Consider the following 27555-nt stretch of genomic DNA (forward strand, 5'->3'; position numbering starts at 1 on the left):
GTTGTGCTGTTGTTGTTTATCTTTCTATTATACATCTCTCCAAGCCCTATAGGAGGAATTACTTTATAATGTCTTTAATTGGGCTTTAATTGAAGTGCAAGAAGCCAAGCGAGCTACAGGCTGCCAGCAAGATCATTGTACAATAAAAGATAGGACATTCACACATACTCCTCAGCCACCTCATAAGTAAGATAAGCACAGAACCCTGCGGCCAACCCATGCAAATTTCTCCAAAATTGTCTTCTCTTTTGAATTTTTTTTTTAAAAAACTATTTCTTTCCTATTAAACAGAGTGAAAATATTGAAAAAAATGTGGGTGACATTTTTGACACAGCAGTACACTGGCACATTTATAACAAGTCATTCAATATGTCAAACCAGCCAACTGAGCGGAGATAATGAAGATTCTTGAGTAACAATTGCATGTGGTTTGAAACATCGAGGGAATGGGATACAACCACTTCCTCTCTTTTAATACCATCCGCCGCCTTCATGCCACAGGTGATAGTGCAGACACCATTGTGCATAACACATGGAAAGAAGGGGCGAAGTGAGCAGACAACAGTGCTACAAACCTTCTTGTGGTCTTCGATATGCCGAGAGAATGGCTAGGAAAGAGCTACTTAAGCTTGTGGGCTCTGCTCTTTGGCCTTTCTTTTGACACTGCATTGCCCCATCTTCCATTTGAGGGCCAAATCCATTTAAAGAGAAGCTCTTGTGGACCACATTTCAGTGGCAGGAAGGACCGAAGGCAAAAGAGGTGATGCCAAAAATACAAAACATACCAAAAACGACATATTTTACCTCAAAATTCTTCGTGCCAAGAACTAAGCCTTAGGAGAGTCATTTCAACCTCTTAGAATGGGGGAAAGAGTGTACACCACCTCTAAACGGTTGATGGTTATTGGGGCCAATTTTCAATTATTTTTTACCTTTTGACCTAAATAGGCTGAGGGGATTTAGGATTCTTGGCCTAGTCAACACTGTGTGAAGGCTTTAGGCTTCTGGATGTTGATTTTGGCTGTTCTTAAATAGAACATGACCTGCCTGCCTCATCCACTCAAGTCTAATCAGCTTGAGGGGTGGGATGACTTTGACAGGCCCAGCACACTGTGGCTGTGAGGAGCCAGGTTTGGCATTTGGAGCTGCTCCATGGCTCTGAGCCAGGGGAGAGTTGCCCACCTTCATTCCTAGGCAGGAGTGTGCAAGTGGTGGTCCTCCAGATGTTTTGGCCTATAGCTCCCATGAATCCTAACCAACATAGCCAATGGTGAGGAACAAGGTGACCATATGAAAAGGAGGACAGGGCTCTTGTATCTTTAGCAGTTGTATTGAAAGGGGAATTTCAGCAGGTATTGTGATGAAGAGGGAATTTCAGCAGGTGCTGCATGCATACAAAGGACACTTGCTGAATTTCCCTTTTCTATATAACTGTTCAAGATACAGGAGCCTTGTCCTCCTTTTCATAGGGTCACCCTAAACAATGGGAGGCTGGGGAGGCACGTGAGTGCAAAGAACAGTAAGCCGCCTGGCAGCTAGGCAGGCAAAGCCAGCAAGTTGAGTGGAGCATGAGGGGAGGCACGTCGTGACATGTGAGGGAGCGAGCGGGCAGCTAGTTCTTGGTCCTTCTGGCAGCTGGCAGGTCAAAGAAGCAGCAGAACCTTTGAGGGGGGAGAGCGCCACTCTCCTCATACTCCGCTTGCTGTACCAGCTTCCTATCACTTATCGTAGGGACAGCTCTGAGGAGCTAGAACCCAGATCTTCTGAGAACCACACCTGCACTCTAAGCACTACATGACACTTGCCTTTGTGGCCCTTTATATTCTGATTACCTCAAGCTTGTGTTTTCATTTCTTGTCTGTTTGCAAATGGGCATTCTGTCCAGGACTCTCCAAGATTCAGCCATAGAAATTGCTTTCAGCATCATGGCTAAGTCCTGGAATCAGTAAAGTAACAGTAAAGGATGTTTAAAGTGCCTTTCCCTTTCAAGGGAGTAACCACCACAGCCTGCCACCCTCTCAGGGTAGAAGACCTGGTTCCCCTGAAGGTTGGGGCTCTAGCTCCCTTTATAAGTTATACTGTACAACTTCAACATTTAATTCATTATTTTTTAAGATTAAGTGGCTTCTCTTTATACTTTACCAGGTTGGGCAGGCAATAACAAAACATTTGATTTACGGTAGATGCGTCTTGCTGCTGTTTGTAGAAACTGCAATGCCAGCTTATAGGAAATGAAAGATTAAAGAGACATGTAACCTTATTATAAATGGAAAAAGCTGCTGACTTCTGAAGGCTACAACATTATAGAGATAAACATTCTGCTAACTGAAACCTAATTCCTAAACACATTTATGTGGAAGGAAGCTTGATCAATTTCATTGAACTTAGATTAGGGTTCTGCTGTAGTGTATTTAATCAAGAAATCACCCAGTATTTAGGTTGTTGCTAAGATTATTGAAAATCAGTTGAATTTCCAGTAATCAGCACTGGTGATTACTGGTGAAGATTTAACAGCATTAAAGGAGATAATATTGTGGATCTTAACTGCTTTTTAGTCATCTGTACTGTAAAACTCTGTTTAATATAATGTGGATAGTGTCTTCTAAACTATATTAAAGCTCCATCAGACTGGGGATTAACATGCTCCCTACCTTCGCTTCTCCGCCCGTGTTTTCGTTCCTCATTTACTTCCTCTTTCAAAAGAGAAAGTACACAACACACACGAGGCCCATTGAGTCCGCTGTTCTAATGGCGCTGTTTCTCCTGCACAAAGCAGGAGAGAGCAGCAATTCAGAGTTTAAAAAAACATTGGACTTAATGAAGGCTGTTTTTGTTGCGCAAGGAAGGCCAGAAGGGGCGGAAGAGGCAGACAATGTCATGTGAGGGACCTGAGCAAACTTTGTGAGTGCCCAGTAACGAGTGTGCAATAAAATGCTCGTCTGATGGAGCTTTTATTTTACAGGCATCTTTAAATAGGATATACATGTGCAATGAGAAATAAAAGTAGCAACACTTTCACTTCAGTGAAGGATTTTACAAAAAAATATGCTCTAGGTTTAAAATTGGAAAAAGAGAATCTCTTTCTGGGGGGGAGGGGAAATAAAGAGCATAAAAATAATAAACTATTCCTGACTTGAACATGCTTTAGTTCAAGCTCAGACGATGTCTTGAATGCTACAACATATTGAGTCTCTTTTTAAATAACAGAAAATACAAACATACAGAAATATAGAACAGGGTCACAGAATGCATGGTACAAAAGCTGAGGATTAAAGCTAGATAAAATATTAGTAACACTTTTCATGAATTTGTAAGGACAGCTGAAAATATCAAAGAAATAAAAAGGCAAAGAAGAAACCCATATTCAACTAAATGTTTATATAGGATTAACATAGAATCATGGAACTTGAGTAAAATATTGCTTGAAAAATTGTTTATTTAGGAGAATCACAAAACTTGAGTAAAATATTGCTTAAATGTTACATAAATCCAAAATGCTATGTTTGGCACACCCAGTGATTTGGATGTGCCCAATGGTGTGTGGGTATTTTTTTTTTTTTTGGCTTGTTTTTCTGTTTTTGTTTTTCTTTGAACAGCAGACTTTCTTGCCGTGGCACAATCTGCTTTCAGACACCTCCTACGGTTCAAATGTTGTTTGACATGTGACACAGTAGGCCATTGTTGGAGAAACATAGGCCCACAGTCCCTTTGGGCATGCAGAACGTAGTTGTGTGGTGCTTTGGATCCTGGCCAATGCGTCCAATACATTGTTTATATTCATCACCGTAATAGCATCGGCATGAAGGATTGCTTGTGTAGGCGTAGGCCCACTCACTGCAAAGACAGACGCTTCTGAGGGTAAAGGATTAGCCTGGTATGAGCAGGGTGCTATTGCACTCATATCTTGCATGTGGGCTTCCCATAGACATCTGATTGGTTACTTTGGAAGCAGAATGCTGGACTAGGTAGGCTTTTGGTATGATCCAGTTGTTTAATGTGGGGAAGAAGTGTAATAATAAATTGCCCCATGTAGCAATTGCAGAATCCTCTACCTGCATTCAGAAGTTGTACAACTATACCATGTAGATTAACTCTCAGATGTGGGGTTTGTTATATACCCAGGAGTAGTGAAACCATCACTCTGGTGACAGTAGGTTGCTATGTACCTTAAAATGGAGGCAAGATAAAAGGAAGAATTTGTTCCAGTGACATAGAAACACCAATCTATAGGTATTATATTGCTTGGACCTGGTTCTTCCTCTAAAACTATAGCCTCACAAATTTCATTCTGTTAAGGTATACATGGTAAACCCTCCTCAGGTTCACTTCAACTAGGAAGGTAGGAGCAGCCATAGGAAGGAGTAGGGCCTTTTCTATAGTGGCACTATTAAATAAGTGCTCTCAAATTTTTGAGTGCTTGTCTTGCTGGTTTTCAGGAAAATATGTAAGGATTTTTAATTTCACCTTTCAAATATTGTGATACTGCTGTTTTATCGCTGTTTTAGATTTTTTTTCTCCTCTGCATGTTTTAGGTTGGCTGATATTTTACTTGTCTGGAGAGGGGTTGGTGGTCTGCCTTGAATGTGGCACAATATGCACATATCCCTATTTTTTTAAAAGTTTCTTTGAAATTTAGATTTCAGCCTGTAAACATGGGAAGGCCTTTTAAAGTCCGGAGATCAGCCTTACAAAATGGGAGGGCAACATGCCAGCCAATAGCTTCTGTTATTGAGACAATAGCACCAGTGGTTGCGAAGTATTTCTAAAACTCAAGGTTTTTGATACAAAGATCGATCTGGATCAATAAAATTAGAGTTTCATACCAAGGATTGAAGGGGTTGTTTTCAAAATCTACCACCATCTAATTTTATTCCTTTTGGGATGCCACCCTGTTCACACATAACATTGTGTGTCGTGTGCAGTCTGCTTCCACTTCACAGAATGAACTTCCAATCGGCCCAATTGTAGGTTGTTGTGTGATGTGCAAAGCTATAACAATGAGAATTCATGATTTGTTGTTGGGTTATGAACTCTGGGTTGTTCGTGGTTACCAACCTATGGTTAAACCATAGTACAGGCCCCCACATAATAACACTCCATAACCCATGCTCACCCTGTACTCTGGGTTGCCGTTACATGTGAACCACGTCTGGTTCACTTAACCATGGTTTAATTAATCATGGTTTGTTGAATAATGGGTTGTTACATGCGAACCCAGAACTGTGGGTTAGCTATGGGTTAACCACAAAGAGAACCCATGGTTTGTTGTTGGGTTGTGAACTGTGGATTCTTGTTATGTATGAACTCAGAATTGTGGGTTGTTCATAGTTTGTGGGCAAGTGTGTTCAAAAACTTCAGCCTCTTTACATGCCAGTATTGCAGTGCCACAAAGGCAGTTGGGATACAGGGAGGGAGTGGGTGAAGGAGGGAAATGAACAATCCGGGAGTTAAGAAAATAAACCATGCTTTGTTTAATCGCCTGCCAGACAAACCCTGGATAGGGTAACAAACCATGGGCAGTCCTCACCTATACAGTAACGTCAGACCAGGTCTACCCATGCAGCAGAATGACATGGCAGAGTCCTGTGCTGCTAGAATGAACTGTACCATTTTGGCTGCTGGTAGGGAGCATTAAAAATGTCACACCCCACCTGCAGCAAGATAAGCAAATCTACCAACTCAGAACTCTAATCTTTTCTGCAGCATCTGTAAGCAGACTTTAATTTATAAGCCATTTTCTTCTCATGAATTTCCAATGGAGGAGCTATTCTTACAGCCACAAGATTTCAATGCTTGAATACAAGAAATATCCAGTAACAGTAAAGACATCAAAACACAAGACTAGACTTATAGGTAAAATAAATAATTTTATTGGCATAATAGCCCCTTTTTAAAAAGAAATCAGCCCTTGTGTATTTCCCAGACAAGCTTACAACTCTTTGACAGACTTTCCTCATACAATATTGTTACAGTTTTGCTAGTCATTGATTATGTTGTCAACAAAATGTTAAAATTGTTTTAGTTGAAAACAAAAGTAATTAAAACGTAAGGAATCCCATTGGCAGACATTATTATACTTCAACTGTCTTAGCATCCCATAGACAAAAGCCACACATTAAGAACTCTGCCTACTTCCAATTTTATCAGTTGTGATAAATAACATTTCCCCTGGGCCATATTAAAACTTTTAGAGAATGGCAGACTTGGGAGAATAGTGTCTTCCACTTTCTCATAATACTATCCCAATCTACTTTCAAGCTATACACCACATTTGTTTGTTTTAAACTAGTGTTTTATAGTCTTGTTTTATAAAAGGAGAAAAAGGCCACCTCCTTATATAATTAAGATGTAGTTCATATATATTTATATATTAAGGCTTTAAAAAAAAGAGACAAAGCATAACCCCCATAGAAAACAGGAAGATTAAAGAAGGAGAGAAAATATATTTTTTAAAAGTATCTACTGCAAAAGGTAAGGCTTTCAGTGTAAGCATCTTTAGTAGTTCTAAGCAAGTTCATGTACTTCTCTAAACACTCCGCAAACAATAGCTTCTCCCAAGTGTTAACCACTTTTACAACAGGTGATTCTCTTCTTTTGAAGTGGCACTCCATAACAGCAGTGGAAATCGGCATTTCAAGCTCTCAGAGTGAATCAGTTATTGCACAGTTAATAAATACCTCACAGAGGTCAGTGGCTTTTTTTTGTACTTGTTGAAACATAACAATCCTAGACTACTTATAACTGGGGTAGGTCCAGAAATCTTCAAGTCTTATGAGGAACACCTCTACACAGAAATAGAACTATGCACAAACGAACAGTAGGAACATACAAATAAATATTAAGGCTTGCAAGATAACCATAGTTCTATTGATATTGCATGGGCAGTAGTAAGATGGAGACCATCCGGTTCATAGCACAGGGAACCGAAGTGGGAAGTTATGCAGCATACAACTAAGGATTGTACATAGTAGCCATCACTTCTTTCCTCTACAGATACTTCCATCTAAATGATCCAAAAGGAGAATTCCACAGTGTCCCTGGACCCTTGAGGAGAAAGGGGGAAAATATATATATTTAGCCTTCAGAAGAGAACACTGAGGCAAAACAGGATAGTACTCTTCAAGCATTTGAAAGGCTGTCAAGTAGAGGAGGGCCTGGATCTCTTCTCGGTCCTCCCAGAGTGTAGTACACAGACTAATGGGCTCAAGTTACAGATTCCGAGTGAACATCAGGAAAAACTTCCTGACGTTTAGAGCAGTACGACAATGGAACCAATGACCTAGGGAGGTTGTGGGCTCTCCCACACTACAGGCCTTCAAGAGGCAACTGGACACCTATTTGTCAGTATGCCTTAATGTGGATTCCTGCACTGAGCAGGGGGTTGGACTTGATGACCTTATAGGCCTCTTCCAACTCTACTATTCTATGATTCTTGTAGGCTCCTTCCAACTCTACTATTCTATTCTATGATCTGAAGTTAGAAGTAAATTGTGCAAAGTTACTAATGCAGCAGTGTGCATATTAATTGGTTGACTTCCAAGATAAGACCGATGGGCATGTTGACAGGTAGCCAAGCAGAGTTGCTGGGATTAAATTTGGAAAGGTGGACACTTGAACTGTGTAACACTTAAACTGTGTAACACTTAAAAAGTGAGATTTCAATACCATTCCTTGGTTGTGCCTAGATCATGGATCATGGGGAATTTTATCTCCTTTGGTTGGGCATAGGGACATATGGATGGTGTAAAATTTGTTCCGTCTGTGATTTGTAGACTGTCAGGTGCTTTTCATTCTGTCATTTACCCACGACAGAATCAGTTTTTTAAAAAAGTTTCTGAATTTTTCAAGTGTGAATTTGCACAAATGTAACCAAGAAGGCAAGATGGCTGTCTGCTGAGACACTGGAAGTAGCCCAAGAAAGAAGGAAAGCAAAAGGCAACAGTGACAGGGGGAGATATGCGCAATTAAATGCAAAATTCCAGAGGTTAGCCAGAAGAGATAAGGAATTATTTTTAAACAAGCAATGTGCGGAAGTGGAAGAAGACAATAGAATAGGAAGGACAAGAGACCTCTTCCAGAAAATTAGAAACATCGGTGGCAAATTCCAGGCAAAAATGGGTATGATCAAAAACAAAGATGGCAAGGACCTAACAGAAACAGAAGAGATCAAGAAAAGGTGGCAAGAATATACGGAAGATCTGTATAGGAAGGATAATAATATCGGGGATAGCTCAGACGGTGAGGTCAGTGAGTTAGAGCCAGACATCCTGAAGAGTGAGGTTGAATGGGCCTTAAGAAGCATTGCCAATAACAAGGCAGCAGGAGACGATGGTATCCCAGCTGAACTGTTTAAAATATTGCAAGATGATGCTGTCAAGGTGATGCATGCCATATGCCAGCAAATTTGGAGAACACAAGAATGGCCATCGGACTGGAAAAAGTCAACTTATATCCCCATACCAAAAAAGGGAAACACTAAAGAATGTTCAAACTATCGGACAGTGGCACTTATTTCACATGCCAGCAAGGTAATGCTCAAGATCCTGCAAGGTAGACTCCAGCAATTCATGGAGCGAGAATTGCCAGATGTACAAGCTGGGTTTAGAAAAGGCAGAGGAACTAGAGACCAAATTGCCAATATCCGCTGGATAATGGAGAAAGCCAGGGAGTTCCAGAAAAACATCTATTTCTGTTTTATTGACTATTCTAAAGCCTTTGACTGTGTGGATCATAACAAACTGTGGCAAGTTCTCGGAGGTATGGGGATACCAAGTCATCTGGTCTGCCTCCTGAGGAATCTGTATAACGAACAAGTAGCAACGGTAAGAACAGACCACGGAACAACGGACTGGTTTAAGATTGGGAAAGGAGTACGGCAGGGTTGTATACTCTCACCTTATCTATTCAACTTGTATGCAGAACACATCATGCGACGTGCTGGGCTTGACGAATCCAAGGCTGGAGTTAAAATTGCAGGAATAAACATTAACAATCTCAGATATGCAGATGACACCACTTTGATGGCTGAAAGCGAGGAGGAGCTGAGGATCCTTATGACAAAGGTGAAAGAAGAAAGTGCAAAAGCCGGGTTGCAGTTAAACCTCAAAAAAACCAAGATTATGGCAACTAGCTTGATTGATAACTGGCAAATAGAGGGAGAAAACGTGGAGGCAGTGACAGACTTTATATTTCTGGGCGCAAAGATTACTGCAGACGCTGACTGCAGCCAGGAAATCAGAAGACGTTTACTTCTTGGGAGGAGAGCAATGACAAATCTTGATAAAATAGTTAGGAGCAGAGACACCACACTGACAACAAAGGTCCGCATAGTTAAAGCAATGGTATTCCCCGTAGTAACCTATGGCTGCGAGAGCTGGACCATAAGGAAAGCTGAGCGAAGGAAGATAGACGCTTTTGAACTGTGGTGCTGGAGGAAAATTCTGAGAGTGCCTTGGACTGCACGAAGATCAAACCAGTCCATACTCCAGGAAATAAAGCCAGACTGCTCACTTGAGGGAATGGTATTAAAGGCAAAACTGAAGTACTTTGGCCACATAATGAGAAGACAGGATACCCTGGAGAAGAGGCTGATGCTAGGGAAAGTGGAAGGCAAAAGGAAGAGGGGCCGACCAAGGGCAAGATGGATGGATGATATTCTGGAGGTGACAGACTTGACCTTGGGGGAGCTAGGGGTGGCGACAGCTGACAGAAAGCTCTGGCGTGGGCTGGTCCATGAAGTCACGAAGAGTCGGAAACGACTGAACGAATAAACAACAACAAACACATGTGAAAATGTGCAATTTCTCCCCAAATGCACAGATCTCCCCCAAAAGTGCATTTTCACACTTTAGCCTATGTGGGCATGCACATATTGGCCTTTTTTATTTTTGCAGATTTTTCTATGATGAAATTTGTGCAAAATTCCCAAGGTCCATAAGTCCACCTGACAGGATAAAAGATCTGAACTCATTTGGTTCCGTTGTGGATGTCTCCAAAACCTCTAGTCGGGTGTTAGCCCTGCAAGGGCTGCAGTTCTGGCCCAAAGCATAACAGATTCACCATATTATGACCTTTCCATCAACAGAAGGAATATTTGCACAAGAATAAGAACCTATTTAGTATGGTGATAAAGAGGCAATATAGATATTCTCTTGGTGTGTTTCAAATTGAGGATCTTAGATATAGGTCTTTTATTTAGTAATAATTATTAGCAGACACAGGAATAACTGAAACTTAGATCTTAGGAAAAGACAGAAGCAGTTCTGTATTTGTAGTTATGATCGATGTTTTAGCCTACAACTTCCATCAGCCCTACCCAGCACAGCCAATGATGAGGCATCATGGGAGTTGTAGGCCAAAACATCTGGAGGGTCACAAGTTGCCCATCTTTGGTGGGGGGTGGCTAGACTGTCAAACTAGGACTGGGAAGATACAGGATGAACTCTCCATTCAGCAATAAAACTAAATGGGTGATTATGGACCAGACACCACCTACCTCACAGGGTTGTTGTAAGGATAAAAATGGGGAGGAGGAACAACATACACCACCTTGACCTCCGTGGAGGAAGGGAAAGAGATCAATGTAATAAATAAATGAAATGTCAAACATGTTCTGAAAGTTCAGAACACATTTCTTTTGCATTATGGAAGAACATCCTCAATCTCTCCCTCAGTTATCACAGATTATAGGCAATGGGAAAACAGCAATGCTAAAGAAGTTACCTGTTGTACCGATTCATGGTAGTATTTCTTGCTTCGCATTAGCAGATCTGCTAGGGGCAGAGACGGCTGCTAACAATCCGCTTACAATTTCTCGTCTGATTTCACCAACAATGGATTCTTTGATCTAAAAACAAGTTCATGTCCTAGGGTAAGTTATAGTACCTCACAGATTATTTCGATACTGAGAAATAGAAGACAGGAGCCAAAGCCAAGCAACAAAGGGGAAATATACCTGAGCCAGAAAAACTGCTGTTGTACAAAATCACTGCCCAAACAGGAAGTATTTCATAGTTCTTCCTGTCTAGGAGGACCAAAGGGCAAGTCTGGGTGGGCAAGGCCAGTTCAAAACCTGGGAATACTTTGTTGTCTGGGAAACTGCTCCAAGTGGCAGTCATGGTGGCTGACCCCATAGGGCAACTGTGCACAGAACCAAGGTTTCTAATTTCCAGCCACGCTGGCTGGAATCACTCGCTTGCTCCTTAGATGCTTGCTCATTCCGGGACAGTTACTTCTCACTCCAAGTAAAAGGAAGAGGGTATGAATAAATTTGACAGGAAATAAACACTGCTTTCTGAAATAAACTGATAACGGCTTTCCTAAATTAGCACAGTTAATGGATGAGCAAACAAGATTCGTCTTTGTGGGAAGGAACAGGACTAGGAACAGGCAACTTGTGTTCTATTCCTGGCTTTGCAACAGCAAGACTTCCTGTGTGACCTTGGCAGGAAGTTGTAAGCCCTCTGCATCCAAGTTTGCTCTCTGTAATGAGGAATACTGGGGCACTTTGATAAACAATGTTTGCAAAGGATGCAATTCCCCATCCCCATGGAAAGTAGCATGTAAGAAAGAACGTTGAAGCTGCAACTGGTCGGCTGGGTTTGTTTTTTTAATGCTTTACAGCTAAGTATACTCCTAAAAAAAGGATATTTAAAAAACTAGACCAAGCCCCCGGCATCATTTCCCAGAAACAACTTTTTTTTTGCCAAACAGGTAAATGGCAGGCATGTAACAAAGGCCTGCTGTTTCTGGAGATGTCCTCACACGCTCACATTACTTCACCCTGCCAAGACATTGGTGTGACTTGCAAAATCCACTAACGCCTTGAAAAAAGTGACATGGAAACAATTCAGAAATATTAGTCAGGCCACCAAAATCACATCATCTTCCTCGAACAATTTATTTAAAAACATTATTCCCCACTAATCAGTATATTCATTTAAGTAAAGGATCTTACCACATTTTTTTTTTTTTTTGCACGGTTATATTCTGTAAATCAGAGCCTAGACTGTATGTTCCTCAAACCAAGAGGGAGCAAAGTTAAGTGCCTTTACATTTTTGCAGTCCTCTTCTGTGGGGGTGAACTCATTTATCTGACGGGATAGTAGGTTCTTTTTCATTCCAGTAAATAGTTACAGGTCAAAAGCTCAAATGCATTACGGTCGACTCAGGCGTGTTCTGAAACACTGCATACTTTTTATGCCTCTCCCTCTCCCCCTCCCTACGAGCAAGATAACTCAAGGATACAGAAGAGGAAGAATGATTCAGTAAGCCACGAGTTTAACATTTGAGAAGAAATATCAAGAATGCATACTAATGTCTTTCCCTGCAATAGAGTCATTCTATTTTGGAAGCAAACAATGCAAGGCTGATGTGTTCGGTATTTACGAGATGCAAAGATTTATACTAAATGAAGTGTGTGTCGGCACAAAATCCTCCTGCAATACATACAAAAGTAGCAATTTGACCAAGTGCTGCATTTCAGAGACTAGTGCTGCAATCCTATCAATGCCCACTGGAAGGATGCCCAGTTGAGCTCCATCGGACTTACTTTATTTATTATTATTTATTTATTTAAAGCATTTTTATAGTGCCGCCTCACCATTTCTGGCATCGAGGCGCTTTACAATATCACATAAAACAATTCCATTAAAACCCTCACCCTCAAACCATTAAAATCCTTTACATGTCTACTTCTGAATAGACATGTAAAGGATTGCACAGTAAGCAGACAGTTTAAAATCAGAACTTGTAAAGATTATGCACCAGGTCTCCTGTAGTACCCAATCTAGGCCTAGCAACTGTCAACGGTCCCTTCCTCAGACAACACCACATAACGGACAGCTCCTTCCCTTAAGTTATCCATGTATCACAGAGAACACTCTAAACCCTGGGGGAGGCCTTCTGTGACCAGCACAACAATCTAACCTGCCTCCCCTGCAAGCCCTGTAGCTTGTGCAGAATGCTCCAGGAAAGGGCCGGGTCTTACCTATAATTTTGCACTGGGCTGTTCATGTCCCATACTAAAAAAGACAAGAAGTTGCGCAAGACTGATGCTGCTTCTGACTTGAAGCATGAAGCCTGAGACTGGCAGGGAGGCAGAAGAAGGCCCTTAGCTCAGTGGTGAAGGGAAACACATGCTTTGCATGCAGAGATGTCAATAGAGATACATATCCCAAACAAATGTGGTAATGCCTAACCACACTTACTGGGAATTAAGGTCTAAAAAACTCAGACGCACATTCAGTTTATATCTAACTGCCTTTTGGACTGGTGTTCATGTTCTTTCAGCTATATAGTACCCAGTACAGACACATAATGGCCTGATTCACATGCAACAATAACCCAGAATACAGGTTGTCATTGAATCATGGGTTGATGTTACGTGTGTACCTGGAACGATAGTTTAATTATGGGTTATTAACCATGAACAACCCAGAGTTCAGAATCCAACAACCAACCATAGGTTCTCTTCCTGGATCGTTCAATTGCCTTGTGTGGCTATGGACTGAGCACTAGGACCACTCCCAACTAAACTGAAGAGATTGCCAGTACTGTCAGCTATGATAGCACTGATTGCAGGGGGAGGTGTGTGTGGAGTGGGGAGAGAAGGGGGCACCAAAACACATCATCATTATCTCTTCCAACACTCAGTCTCAGCACTAATCAGGACTCAAATGGCACTGGAGCAATGCTAGATGTCCCTTGCGAGATCACGCTGAACACATTAAATTTCTATGATAATTTTGTTGAACTACAGGAGCCCACAGACCAAAGTTGGTAGTGACTAAAATGGACTCCTTCCTTTGTCTTTTAAAGGCCAAAATGGTCTTATGATGAGGATGTTTGCTGCTTTAAGTGGATAAAGACAGCTGTGGAAGGCAGGGGAAGGCCACAACTCAAGAGGTGGAACATGTATGCTTTGCCTGCAGCAGGTTCAAGAGGAGTCTCTGATGTTACTATGTTAAATGACTCATGGGCCAATAGTCTGACTCCGCATAAGGAGGCTTCATATGGACCAAATTACTCCAAAGGTCTGGGAATGTGCTGCCTTTCCACTTCTGCAAGGGGTTGGACCCAATGTTAGTTTAATTCAAGTCACATTCATTCCAGTGGGTATTACAAACAACACTGGATACAACCCAATGAATGTAGTTCGCTAAATTTGCCCAGCTTCCTCTCTCTCTCCCACCCCCCTCATAATGCCATTTTTAAAAATAAACATATTTTAAAGCAAATGGATTATATTTATTTAAAATCGGAGAGCTCCTCATTGGATTAGTTTGCCATCACTAAGTATTCTCTCTGTGCTATCTGCAGGTGCCTGGAAGGCTCTTCCTTCATTGTTGTGATCCGACCTGGTGTCCTCCCAATATTTTGGATCAGCTCCCATTAGCCCCGTGCCAGCATGGCCAATGGTCAGGAACACTGGGAGTTGTAGTCCAAAGCTCCTGGCAGGCACCAGGTTAGGGAAAGTTTACACAGAGAGAGAGAGAGAGAGAGAGAGAGAGAGAGAGAGAGAGAGAGAGAGAGAGAGGAAGGGAGGGGCTTAATAAAAAGAGGCATTTTCGCCTTCTAATATTTCCATGAAAGCCTGTGCCACAGGTCTTCTCTCAGCCCATCGAAGGGTCCTTTCTGTTGCTGCTACGCTCAGCCTTCCTCTACTTGCACAGCACTCCCAGTGAAGTTCTGGGCTGAGTTACTGGGCAGGGGAGGGGGGAATGCTTCTAGTATTGCACCTTCCCACAAGGGCTGACCAGCAACAACCTTGCCATTAACCATTATTTGTTTTCTCTGTTCATTTATACAGTTTAATTTACCTTTGCCATCTTTAAACTCTGGCAAAATCTTAAGACTGCAAGTGTATTAAAGGGGGGGGAGCGGGCAGGCAGACAGACAGAGAGGATTTCTTCCTTCAGGAAATGTCTACCCAGTCTTTCCCTCACCTCTCGGATGACTTGCTGCAGTTCGTCGTTCTCCACGCTCTTGTGAATGTCTTCAGCCGCAGGTGCAAGATTAATCTTTTCAAGTTTCTGTTCCACCTCCGACTGGGATGTTGTGTGCTCCTCAGAGTATTCTGGCAGTTGCCCCGTTCCTGGTCTTGCCGGTGCTGAGGGCGTCAATGCCACACACGCTCGGTAGACTTTTTTGCTGTGGGGCTTGGACCGCCTCGTCCTTTCAGATGAACGTGCACCGGCTTTTCTACTGGCCTGACTAGAACACACTGAAGAGGAATCGGAATTTCCACCATGATCAAACACCGATTCTGAGCCCTCTGCTGGAGGACTCCCCATTTCAAGTTCTCCCAGTCCCAAGCCCAACTCCGATTTCAGATATGATTGTTCTCGGATGAGTTCAGAGACCTGTGGATTTGGGGGTGGGGGTGGTGAGAAAAGAAGAGACGACTGCTGTACCCAATGTCTTGTGATAATGACAAAAAATAAACACAACAGGAGCACAAAATGGGTGTCTCATCCCTGGGCCACACACTGTTTTAAATTGCACCAGAATACACTGCATGCCAAGAATACTTCAAGATCTAGCATGAACTGAAGAGCATGCCCCACTATCTCATATACTGTGCACATACACTGAGATACCAAGATGCCACTGCCTCCTTTCTGACTCTACTACAGCCTTCCTCAACCTGGGGCGCTCCGGATGTGTTGGACTACAACTCCCAGAATGCCCCAGCCAGCTGCTGGCTGGGGCATTCTGGGAGTTGTAGTCCAACACATCTGGAGCGCCCCAGATTGAGGAAGGCTGCACTACTAGAAGCCCATTCAAGCTGGCAATAAAGAATGTTGATGCCTCATAGCACATACAAAGCGTTAGTAAAGGCCTTCTCTGTTGTGGCACCCCTGTTGTGGCATGCCTTCCCCTTGGAGGCCCGACTGGCACTGATGCTGGCTTTGTTTCAGCACCAAGTTAAAACATAGCTTTTTTCTCAAAGTCTCTGAGAGCTAAATTTGCCTAAAGCTAGTTTAATTATTTCATTGCTTTTCCATTTTCTACTGGTTTTAGCCTGATTAATGGTTTAGTATGTTTTTTAGCTGTGTACATTGTTTATTGTTTTACACTGTTGGACTGGTTTTACCTCTACGCCGCCTTTAGATCTCAACGATATAGGGCGGGATGCAAATGTTTTAATAAACAAATAAAATGAATTTGGTAGTGCCTGCTTGCATATCTGGTGGAGGCAGCTTTGCCACATGACCAACAGAAGGATGGGGACATAACGAACACAACTGTTTATATGCTTTGAGGATTATATTCGGTGGCTTTAATAATTATTATGTGCTGCTTTGAATGCCCTTTTGTACTGCAGAAAAACAAATTGTATTTTTTAAAAATGTACAATTTTTAAAAATACACCCAGCCACAGCTCTGTTGCCAACACCTGAGGGATCCTCACCCAGGATTTCCCTGCCTGACCACGTTATTCAACTTGAAGCTTTACTAACAGTGCCACACACCATTATCCTTGTGTCTGCTAGTGCTAGAGCATTTAGTCTGGAGGGCACTAGATCAGGGAAAGAGCCCCTAAACCCTAAACCCTTCAGATGTCCACCTTCCTTCCTAGTCATATTCTCTTCTCTTTATGTTAAAGTCAGGAAGCTAAATCCTGTGCCTTAATACCACATCCCGTGCTTTTCCCACACCCCCATGGACTTGTGAATATATACAGCCATGCATATACTAACGGATACTCAAGAATTTCACTTCTACACACTTCTCCCCCCACCCAAAAAAAACCATAACCCAAGTCCTGGAATCCTTAAAACATTTTCCACCAATGCTAATCATGGGAGGCAGTCCAATTGAAGAAGGGCAGTTAGATTCTTCACCCATGTGACTGTAAGACTAAACACCCCACCAGTAAGGGCCAGACTAAATGTTCTGCTAATCACACATAGCAGAGCTATGCGGGACAGTTTCCCTTACTCATGTGTAAGTGCACATGGCTCCCATTTGGATCAGGACCATGGTGCTAGGGGATGTGTGTGTGTTAAACCCTTCTCCACCCCCAGCCCATTTTCTCCTCAAATTCCAAAGGGGTTAGAAGAAGAAAAGAAATCTCCACTGGAGTCCACGGTGATGTCGTCCCCGCAACTTTTTTTAACCCCCTTGGATGCTAGTGGAATTACACAAGAATAAGGAAAACTTTAGTTTGGCCTTTAGCTATTTAGGGTTACTTACTGGCTCCATCACGTTCAGTGGAGAAGGGCATGAAAAGTTATCAGTGCTTCTGCTTCCATACATGCCCTAGAGGAAGAGGAGGGAAAGGAGAAATTGAGATGACCATCATCATTTTTGGGAGCTGTCAAAACTGTTTAATCACACACTCTATACCGTAACTTTCTGAGAAGTGACAATTGAGGGAGACAAAAGGCAGCCCCCCAAAAAGCAACACGTGTTATTCTAGGCTGGCCTTTTATGTTGTCATATTTCCATTAATGAAGTAAGGATGAAAAAATATATTTAAAGAGCAGTGAGCTTTTTCACTCTCATGTTTCCTTGTTCTCTCTCTCTCTCTCTCTCTCAACACTTGCATTCTCCTCCTCAAAATGAAAAACCTGACTCAGCAGAGGGCAACAACTTCTTAGCATGCAATCGAAACGATTCTATCTAGAATGTCAGCCTCCTTAAACGTGACTTAGTCCAAACATGTGAACCGCCCAGAGAACTTCGGCTATGGGGCGGTATACAAATGCAATAAATAATAACAACAACAACAACAACAACAACAACAACAACAACAACAATAATAATAATAATAATAATAATAATAATAATAAAGGAGCTAGGAAACATTTTTGGCTTCTTCTGGCCCCTTGTATTACCCAATCTCCCTCTCTCTCTCTCAGGTTTGGTCATGTCAAGAATGCAAGAGGAATCCAGAGACTGAAAGGTGGGCGGACCACGGAACTGGATCGTTGGCAGCACTAACACAAAGGGAGGGCGATGTGTGACTCTCCAGATGTTTTGGCCTACAAGTCCCATGAGCCCCAGCCAATACAGCCAATGGTGAGGGGGTTGGTGGAGTTGTACACTTAAACATCTGGATAGCCACACATAGCCCACCTCTCTGGGCGGTTTACAACAATTAAAAATAGTAAACATTAAAAGTACAGTGCTAAAGCTCTGGACCATGTAGAGCTTTAAAGTAAGAACCACCGGAACTTATATTTTGCCCGGAAACAAATTGGCAGCCAGTGTATAAAGTTTTTAAAACCAGAATTATATGGTGTCCATGGGTAGAGACCAACCTGGCTGCCATATTTACCAGTTTTAAGTTTCCAAACAGACTACGCAGGCAGCCCCAAGTACAGCGTATTACATAAATCAAGCCTAGAGGCACTGGACAACACAACAACAGCCCTTGCCGAACCTACATCTGTGGAAGAGCCAACTCCAAATGGCCTGGCTCCAGTTGTTCCATCACCGGCACACTTATACCCATGGGATGGACTCATCATGTCTCCTGAACGTTCATGATCCCACCATCCCAATACTGTGGTCTAACCTGACCTGCCCACTCCAAATGGTCCTGATGCCAGTGGCTTGACAACACATGTCTAACATTGAACCTTAGCCTGTGAAACGTCAAACTACATGACATTAGCTCCACCCTAAAACAAAATGTTTAATGCAACCAATGTACATGCTGGGGACATAATGAAGATCTGGAGAGGGGGAAATACTAATTTGTCCCTAATACATGCAGTAGGTCTATTTCCCTTACACAGAAGTATCTATGAAATTGCTGTTTGGTTAAACAATTGTATCGTATTTTCCATCTGGGAGCAGACATGCAGTACTTTGTTCCTCTTCTGAGGAACAGATTGGGCCATTAATATTGGCTTGCTTACTACACTGCAACCATCTGTTTCCAACATACACACTTGCGACAATGGGCAAAACGCAATACCCACCATGAGCGTTTGCTGCCTGAAAGGTGAAGATACATGCATATTCCTAAGCTGTTCTTCGAGAGTAAGGAGACGTTCCTCTAACTGCATTTCTAATTCCTGAAGCTCCATACGGACAGATTTTCTCAGAGTCTGGAGTTGATCAGCTTCATATCTAAATTGGGAGCAAGTTCAGTGGAAAAACGAACATTGTTTGACCTCTGTGACCAAGATGGTGAACATGCACGCATCATCTGAAGAAACTGAGGAACTTTATACTATTTTCATCTTCACATGAAAAGCTATGGTAGCAAGAAAAGTAGGGATGGAATTTAGGGCATGCCCTGCCTACCTAGCTATTTTATTATTAGCTTGGGGTAGCAATATTTAACCTTTTATTTGCAAGTTAACAAACATTTTCCTTCATCATCGTGTGACTTCTGCAATGGCAAGTACATGTGATTTCAATGCAACTAGTCTGGTTTGAAAGATTGGCTATTCTGGCTAGGACTGATGGAAGTTGTAGGCCAAAACATCTGGAGGACCATAAGTTGCTCACCCCTGCAATACACTAAGGAGCCTGTACAGCGGACCACAGACAAAAGACAAGTCGCTAGATCAGTCTTCCCCAACCTGGTGCTCTCCAGATGGCTTGGGCAACAACTTCCAGCATTCCTGACCATTATTATTACTACTACTACTACTACTACTACTACTACTACTACATCATTTATATCCCACCATTTTTCCTCTTAAGGAACCCAAGGCAGTGTGCATAATCCTTCTCCTCTCCATTTTATCCTCACAACAACAAGGTAGGTTGGGCTGAGAGGTAGGTTGGGCTGAGAGTCTGTAACTGGCTCAAAGTCAACCAGTGGGTTTCCATGGCTGAGTGGGGACTAGAACCCAGATCTCCCGACTCCCAGTCCAACAATTTAGCCACTACACCACACTGGCTTATAAGAGTTGAAATCCAAAACCAGGTTGGGCTAGGCCTAGGGAGACATGGGCCATAGCTAGACCTAAGGTTTATTAGGTTTATCCCAGGATCATCCCGGGTTCGCCCCTGCCTGAGCGCTGGATGCCCTGTGTGGCACTTAGATGAACAGGTTTGACCCCAGGACAATCCTGGGATAAACCTTAGGTCTAGCTACGGCCATGGATTCAAGACTTCACTTATAGGTAAAGTACGCTGGGAGACCTTGGTTCACTCACTATTTCTGAACCAAACCTACATCACAGGCCTGAAAAGATAAAAAGTGGGCCTCCAAGATGTTTTGGCCTACATCTCCCATGATCCCTCCCCACTGGCTATGCTGGCTAGGGCACCTCCTTGGAATGATGATGAGCAACACACAATGCCAAATCTGTGCTGTTACTTTTCTCAGCCCCTCCCCACTGGAGGAATCCAAGGGTCTTCCACAGGCTGGATGGGGAACCTCTGCAGGTCGGATTAGACTGGAGTTTCTCCATCCCTGTTCTATATAGCAGCTGTAAAACTCAGCCATAAAATGGAGGGTGAGCCACAGTATCAAAACCATCCAAAAACTTGAGGAATAGGAACTCAACATTAATGCAAAACAAATAAATAAATACATGAAAGGAACTTACCAAGAGGAAAGAGATCATAAGGCAAAGGGACAAAAAGCTGATCTTGACAGAAGAATTCTGCACTGAGCGAAGAGGAGAAAGCTGGCAGGATGGGGGGGAAATCAGCATGGAGAAAGCTGCAGTAGTCTAACGTGAGCGATGATCAGAAACAAAGTGTTTTAGTGGTAGAGGCAGAATGAAGACACCAGCTCTAGATGTGCAGAAGAAGAAGGAGAAGGAGCAGAGCCTGCCAACCTGCTTGGGTGGGAGTGAGGAGGAAAAGCATGTTTTAGGATTAATTCAAGACACCTAGAAGAAGAAGAAGAAAAACAGTGCTTTGGGCGTGAAAGAGAACAGGTGGTAAGGTTTTAGTAGAAATACGAGGAACTCACTATAGGCGCAAAATACCACAGCAAGTTGTTTACCTCTCTTCTTCTGTCATGTGCTGATAAACTGTGGTCTGCTGGCGCAACATGGCCAGTTCCAGATCCATCATTTGTGTTCTAAAAAGGTTTAGATTCCTTCTCACGCTTTGAAGATCTTGGAAGGTATTCTAGATAGGGATAGACCAAAGTAGCATTTATTCCTTTGAACTCCAGTGCTGCCAATACATTTTCATGGACAAAATCTAGGTTCTATATCAGAGGTGGACAGAAGGCAGATCTCCAGATATGTTGAACTTCCAACTCCCAGAACCCCCGACAGTATGGTCAATGGTTACAAATGCAGGGAGCTGAAATCAAAACCAGGTTTGGGATACAGCTTCCTGTCCCAACTGCCAAGGTGGTATTCTACTTGCAAGGAGCCTCTTTATTATGTTCTGTAGCGAAAGCGGGCCCCGATTTAGCTGGTGTTTTCACATGCCTTTTAATAACAAAAGAAATACATGTGAAAACACCAGCAAAATCGGGGCCAGCTTTCGCTACAGAACATAATAAAGAGGCTCCTTGCAGATAGAAAACCACCTTGGGAGTTGGGACAGGAAGCTGAATCCCAAACCTGGGATACTGGCTGAAATATACTAGCCCAATTCCTACTTTAAAAAGCAAGGGACAGTAACATCTAGTGGTATTGGCAATTTGTAAATAACTACCTAGTATCTCTAAGTGTTTATATAGTATATGTGACCACTGAGGAAGACCCTCCTTTAGGGTCAAAACGCGTTTGGTCTGGTTTCTTTTTTTTAAAAAATAATAATCCTTGACTTTGAGTGTTTTTTAATGGGCTCCTAGTATTTCTTAATGTGGTCTTAAATGTCAGACTACACAGCCCTACAGTGGCAATATACTTTTTTTCTGCACTAGTGAAACTTATTAATGTATTAAAAGGCTTTTATAATACTTATCCACCTTTGTAGTATATGTGAACACCGGTAGTGATACGATCCGCCCCTTTCTCTTTAGTGTATGTGTGCAGAAATCACCACATTCTACATGGAACCCTCCCATGTATTCCCATGGCTTCTTCCATTATTATTTTTTTACTGTAGAAAACCGTTAAGGAAGAAAACAGAATCACTGCACAATGCCTTCATATTGATAGCACTAGGAGACCTCTATCTGGAAGCAGCCTCAGTTTTCTTCGCCCTTGAAAAAGCTCAGATGAAGGAAGAGAGGCATATAGGGAGACCCAGTCCTACACAGCAGTCCACATCTTCCTTCTAGCTAGCAAGGCAAGGGGAAACCCAGAATAGATGCCATAGTTTGGAGAGGAATCCTATATATCTGTTTGATGTGGCTATTGTTTTATCACAAACACAATACGGATGAAGAAAAAAGCGCCATTTACTTCATAGAGAGGTAGAATGGATGATCTCGGAGTACTGTAAGAAGACGTAGTAAAGTCATGACCTCTCATCATTGCATTCTACAGTGGGAAAGAAAAACAACAACATATAATTCAATCTGAATCATTTTAACAACTTGTTGCATTGAGCAAAGTGAAACTAGTATGCAACGGTTAAGCATCCAGTTAGCAAACACCATTGTGGAGACGTTTAAAGAACGCAGATCATTTACTCTTGCCCATTTTGCTCTTCTAAAATAATTTAATGGGTAAATTAGCTGGCATTTCAAGCGAAGCAAACCCAAATTTTAAATCCTCATTTTCTATTCTAGACCTATCAACCCCGCCACCTACTAAAACAACAGCCACACAGGTTACAGCCTCCTTTGCTCTACTTCTTCAGTTCTGCAATTTCATTACAAGGTTCATTTTAGAAATGCAGACCTCTGGTCATTTTCCACATGCATTGTGATTTTGGCGTGGGTGAAGGTGGGTGGGGAGATACACAAACTCGCAATCCTCCACAAGTCTTGGAGTGGTGGTAGTCATATGGAGAGCTCTATCATACATTGATGGTGCTATATAAATAAATAAATAATAATAATATGTGCCTATGAAGAGTGTGGTTTCCAACTAAGAGGAATGGATTTAGATTCAAAACCCTATTCAGTGCTGGAATTTCAGAGCAGCAATTTCGATGGCTTTAATAGGGGGGTTGGATAAATTCCTGGAGGAGAAGGCTATCAATGGCTAGTAGCCCTGATGGTTGTGTGTTACCTCCAGTATTCGAGGAAGTAAGCCTGTGTGCACCAGTTGCTGGGGAACATGGGTCCTGCTTTGTTGGTCCCTGGTCGACAGCTGGTCAGCCACTGTGTGAATAGAGTGCTGGACTGGATGGACCCTTGGTCTGATCCAACAGGGCTCTTTCTTATGTTCTTAATCCAATACCTGTGCAGTTTTCCACTTACACATTTTACCATTGATGCTCTCTCAGCCTGCGCCCCCCCCCCCTCTCTCTCACAGACACAGAGGCAACACCTTTGGCCCCTTTAATATGGAAATGTTTGGCAAGTCCAGTATAGGAGTCTTATTAACTACAGAAACCATGGAAAAGTTTAGATTTCACAAACAGAATGAGTAAGGCAGTGTCAGATTCATGATCAGCTGGATTTCAAAATTTCTGGTCAAGTTTCTGGGAAACCCCCATTTGTGAAACAATTGTCAGTTCAATACTTTTATGTACCATAAGTGGGATTTCTCTTTGTGAAACTATCTTTTAAAAAAATGAACTTGCCCCGCACCGCCCCAGAACACAAGAGTTTATTGCATCTGGCAAGCATATTGGAATATGATAAAGCTATTAAGTACAAATGGAGGGTAGAAATTGTGCAATGGGTTTTGGAAGGAACTTTTGAAAGGCAGCCTGTAGAGGAAGGGCGCTTAATGAACATGTATTAGATAAGGAGCTATAAAATATTCAGAGCTTTCAAATTAGCTATTTTCACCACAAAAAACATGGCTCCAATCCTAAAACGCCCCTTTCTACATTTACTTCTCTCTTTTTGTCAGTTTCATGAATACTCTCTAGAAGCAGGTGTGGCATTAAAATCTTGTACAGTTTTGTCCTCTCGGTTTCACTCCAGACCTGCCCACACCATGTTGCCTCTGTAAACTGGGGCCTAACTGAGAAATGGCCTCACCTCAGTTTCACAACAGCAGAAGCACACAAGAACACTCTAGATAGCCTTTAACAATGAAGGGTCTTGTGGCACCTTAACGGCTAACCAATTTATTATGGCATAAACTTTATGGGGGCGGGGGGAAATAGGGAACCCTAAAACAGACAGGCAAAAATGAAAAACAGACAAACAAACCAATGGGGTAAAAGAGAATTATATGTAGTTCAAATGCTTTTCGGACCTACTCCAAGAATGTTTATGCCAAAATCCCTTTGTTAATCTTTGAGGTTGCCACAAGACTCTTTGTTCTTTTTGCTGGAACAGATCCCAAACGAAAGAAATCAAATTCAGGCCTCACAGATTTGGGTTTTTTGTATTTCCACTTCGCCTTGTTTATGTGGAAAGCAATGTGATTAAGCTGATATTTGTTTATGTGAAAGGCAGCATGACCAAGCTGATAAGAGCATCTAATTTGGATCTGGGAATTCAAATCCCAAGTTAGCAACGGACACATGGGATGGTGCACTGTACAAGTTGTCTCCTTTTTGGACATTAGAATAAGTGACATGTAAAAGCCCTATTACGTGCTTTCAACCTTGGGGATCATAAATCTAAATCGGGGTGAGCAACACAGGGCTGCCACAGGGCCTTGAGTGCCGCCCTACATTGCTGCCCTCACATTGCTGACATTCAGCAAGAAACAAAATAAAACCAAAAATGGTGGCTTGCCACATACAGAGCCTCAGAAGTGCCAAATTTAGCTCGTTATCATACTAAATTTGCCCCTCTTGAGTATCCATAGTGGTTTTCTGTTGAATTTCAGTGGCAAACTGCCAAAAAATTTTTGCTGCTTCGAGTGGTGTAGTAGCAGGGTGCACCCTGAGGGGGGTGCAAGGGCTGGAAATTGATCCCTGGACCTCCTGAACATTCCCACATCTGATTTAAATAAACAAGCAAAACTCAAGTGTTATGTAAGCCAGCAGTCTTAAACCAGCAACACACATATAACACACACACAGAGCAACACAAAGGCTACAGCAGCCTTCCTCAACCTGGTGTCCTCCAGATGTATTGGACTTCCACTCCCATCATCCCCAACCATCACAACGGACATGCTGGCTGAGCATTATGGGAATTGTAGTCCAACACATTGAGGAAGGCTGGGCTACAGCAGTGAACTCAGCGATCTCTTACCTGTGAGAGGTTTTGCAAAGAGCTTCTGATGTCGTGCAAGACTCTCCTCAGCTGCATTTCAACCGTGGAGGGTGGATTGGTGGTGTGGAACTGTTGGGGGTGCCCCGTGTGCCTCAGTGAGTGGGGGCAGCTAAAACATGAAGGCAAGCTGCTACAAGACGACCCGGGGGTGTTCGGGATGCTCTGTGTACTAAATGTTCTCATGTGGGCGCAGAAGGGCAGGTCCGGACATTCGGAATGTAGCGAGTGCAGCGAACATGACGACTGAGACATCCGTGCTGGGAGGTGCAAAGGGCAGCTCTGTATTCTGCTTCGGCATGGCTCGTCCACCACTTTGTTCACCACAGGCTGGGGAGGTTCTTTTCTGAGGGATGAGGGAGGAATGTAGAAGGTGGATTTACACGTGGGGGGACTGTCATGGACCTTGCTGACAGATTTCTCTTCTTCTTCTCCTCCTCCTCCTTTTCCGCCGCCTCCTTCGTTCTCCTCCTTCCCCACCTCCTCAGGCCTGTCGTACTTGTAAGTAAAAGAAGGGGGGCTACATAAAGTTTGCTTCCCCGGAGTTAGCTGGACATTGACGGATGAGACCACTCTCACCGGGTTTAGCAATGTGGTTGGCAGGGACTGCGTGCGCCGCAGGGGATAACCCGGGTCGGCGAGCCGATGCCTTTGCTTGAGAAGAAAGTCTTTCGATTTGAGCAGGGAGCGACCAGCTCTGGAATCAGATGAGCCACTGACCCTCCTTTGGGCTCTTTGCAAAGCAATGCTGACCCGCTCTACGGAGGAAGGAGATGAACTGCTGCTTTCTATAGAGGACATTGACTTAAGAATGTGGTGAGTTTTATAGGGCGGGAATTCGTATTCGCTGCTTTTATCTACATCACTCTCTTCGCTGACTTCCTCCAACACTTCAGACAAGGCCTCTTCAGTTTTGTTAACAAAACCTCCTTTGCCAAGTTCTTTATCTTCTCTGCTTTGAGCCTGCCCAGCTCCGCCTCCTGGAACATCATGGCCACCTCCTGCGTCAACCTCCGAAACCATCTCCCTCTCCCGTTGCTCCATTTCTAAGAGGAGGAATTTCTCCTCATCAAGCTCATTGAAGTACGGCGGTCGTTCGCCGATGGGCGTCTTGAGTTCTTCACTGTAAGACGTCACTGTCATCTCACTGTCACAGCTGTCAGCGCTGCTTCCCATGGCCTGCAACGAATCATGTCCCTGTTGAGAGAGAGGAAGAGACAACGAAAAATACCAAAATGTTGGCATCTTCACACACAGGAAAAACAATGTAACAGCAGAGGGCACCAATTTATCATATTTTTAAGTCACACAAGGTTGGTTTTTTAAAAAAGTCATCTTCAGCCATTAAATGTGGATTCCCTTTATTTACGTAATTATTGCATTTATATCCTGCCTTTTTTCCTCCAAGAAAGCCAAGAAACATAATACTCCTCCTCTCCATTTTATCCTCACAATAACAACCCTGTGAGGTGGGTTGGACTGAGAGTCTGTGACTGGCCCAAAGTTAGACAGGAAGCTTCCATGGCCCGGGGGGACTAGAACCCAGATTGCCCGTCTCCCCATCCAACATTCTATACCACTGCACCACCCTGGCTTTTTACTTCATACAAAGAAATGCAGTATCATAATGCCTTTATTTAAATCTATGGTGGAACCTTGCTAGAATACTGTGTACAGTCCTTGGTCACTGCAACTGTAAATGGATATTGTAGAGTGGGGGGAAAAGGTGCAGAGAAGGGCAACTAGAATGATCAAGGGGCCAGAACAACTCCTGTATGAGTAGAAGTCACAACGTTTGGGACTATTTTGCTTAGGAAAAGGGTGAGTAAGTAAAGGAGGGACATGGGGGAGAAATATAACATTTTGCATGATGTAGAGAAAGTGGATAGGGAGACGTTTTCCTCCCTCTCTCATCATACTAGAATCCGGGGCCATCCCATGAAGCTGATGGCTGGGAGATTCAGGACAGATAAAAGGAAGGAGTTCTTTGCACAGCACATTTGTTGGATTTAGATTGTAAGCCTGCTGGCAGGAACAACCTTGTTTTTACTGAGTGTATGTATGCCCTTCTGAGTGCCTTTTGGGGGCGGGGGGAAAGAGCAGGATAAAAATGCTTTAAATAAATAAATGAAATAATAGTTAAACTGTGGAATTCATTGCCACAAGATGCAGTGACGACCACTAACTTGCGTGGCTTTCAAAGGACATTAGACAAATTCATAGCAGATAAGACTGTCAATGGCTATAAGTCATGATGGCTATGTATTACCTCCAATATTGCCTCTGTATACCCAAGTCCAAGGAGAATACCAGTTACTGGGGAACATGAGTGGGAGACTACTGTTGCACTCATGGCCTGCTTGTGGGAATAATTTTAT

The 27555-nt window shown here is 42.9% G+C and overlaps 1 protein-coding gene across 3 annotated transcripts in view; it reads right to left on the reverse strand.

Moving 5' to 3' along the window:
- Window positions 1-5858: 5858 nt before the first annotated feature.
- Window positions 5859-27555, reverse strand: part of ITPRID2 (ITPR interacting domain containing 2) — a 74555-nt gene continuing 52858 nt past the window's right edge. For all 3 annotated transcript variants that reach the window (XM_063116295.1, XM_063116294.1, XM_063116293.1), the window contains exons 12-19: window positions 25160-26374; window positions 22290-22367; window positions 20927-21054; window positions 18936-19086; window positions 17200-17265; window positions 14946-15362; window positions 10723-10846; window positions 5859-7044 (exon numbers count right to left, since the gene is read on the reverse strand). In XM_063116295.1, the coding sequence (XP_062972365.1) occupies window positions 10736-10846; window positions 14946-15362; window positions 17200-17265; window positions 18936-19086; window positions 20927-21054; window positions 22290-22367; window positions 25160-26374 (2166 nt within the window). In that variant the 3' untranslated portion in view covers window positions 5859-7044; window positions 10723-10735. The remainder of the gene's footprint in view (window positions 7045-10722; window positions 10847-14945; window positions 15363-17199; window positions 17266-18935; window positions 19087-20926; window positions 21055-22289; window positions 22368-25159; window positions 26375-27555) is intronic.

Source organism: Elgaria multicarinata, chromosome 2 (genome assembly GCF_023053635.1).
Source record: "Elgaria multicarinata webbii isolate HBS135686 ecotype San Diego chromosome 2, rElgMul1.1.pri, whole genome shotgun sequence".
In the NCBI taxonomy this organism is placed as follows: domain Eukaryota; kingdom Metazoa; phylum Chordata; class Lepidosauria; order Squamata; family Anguidae; genus Elgaria; species Elgaria multicarinata.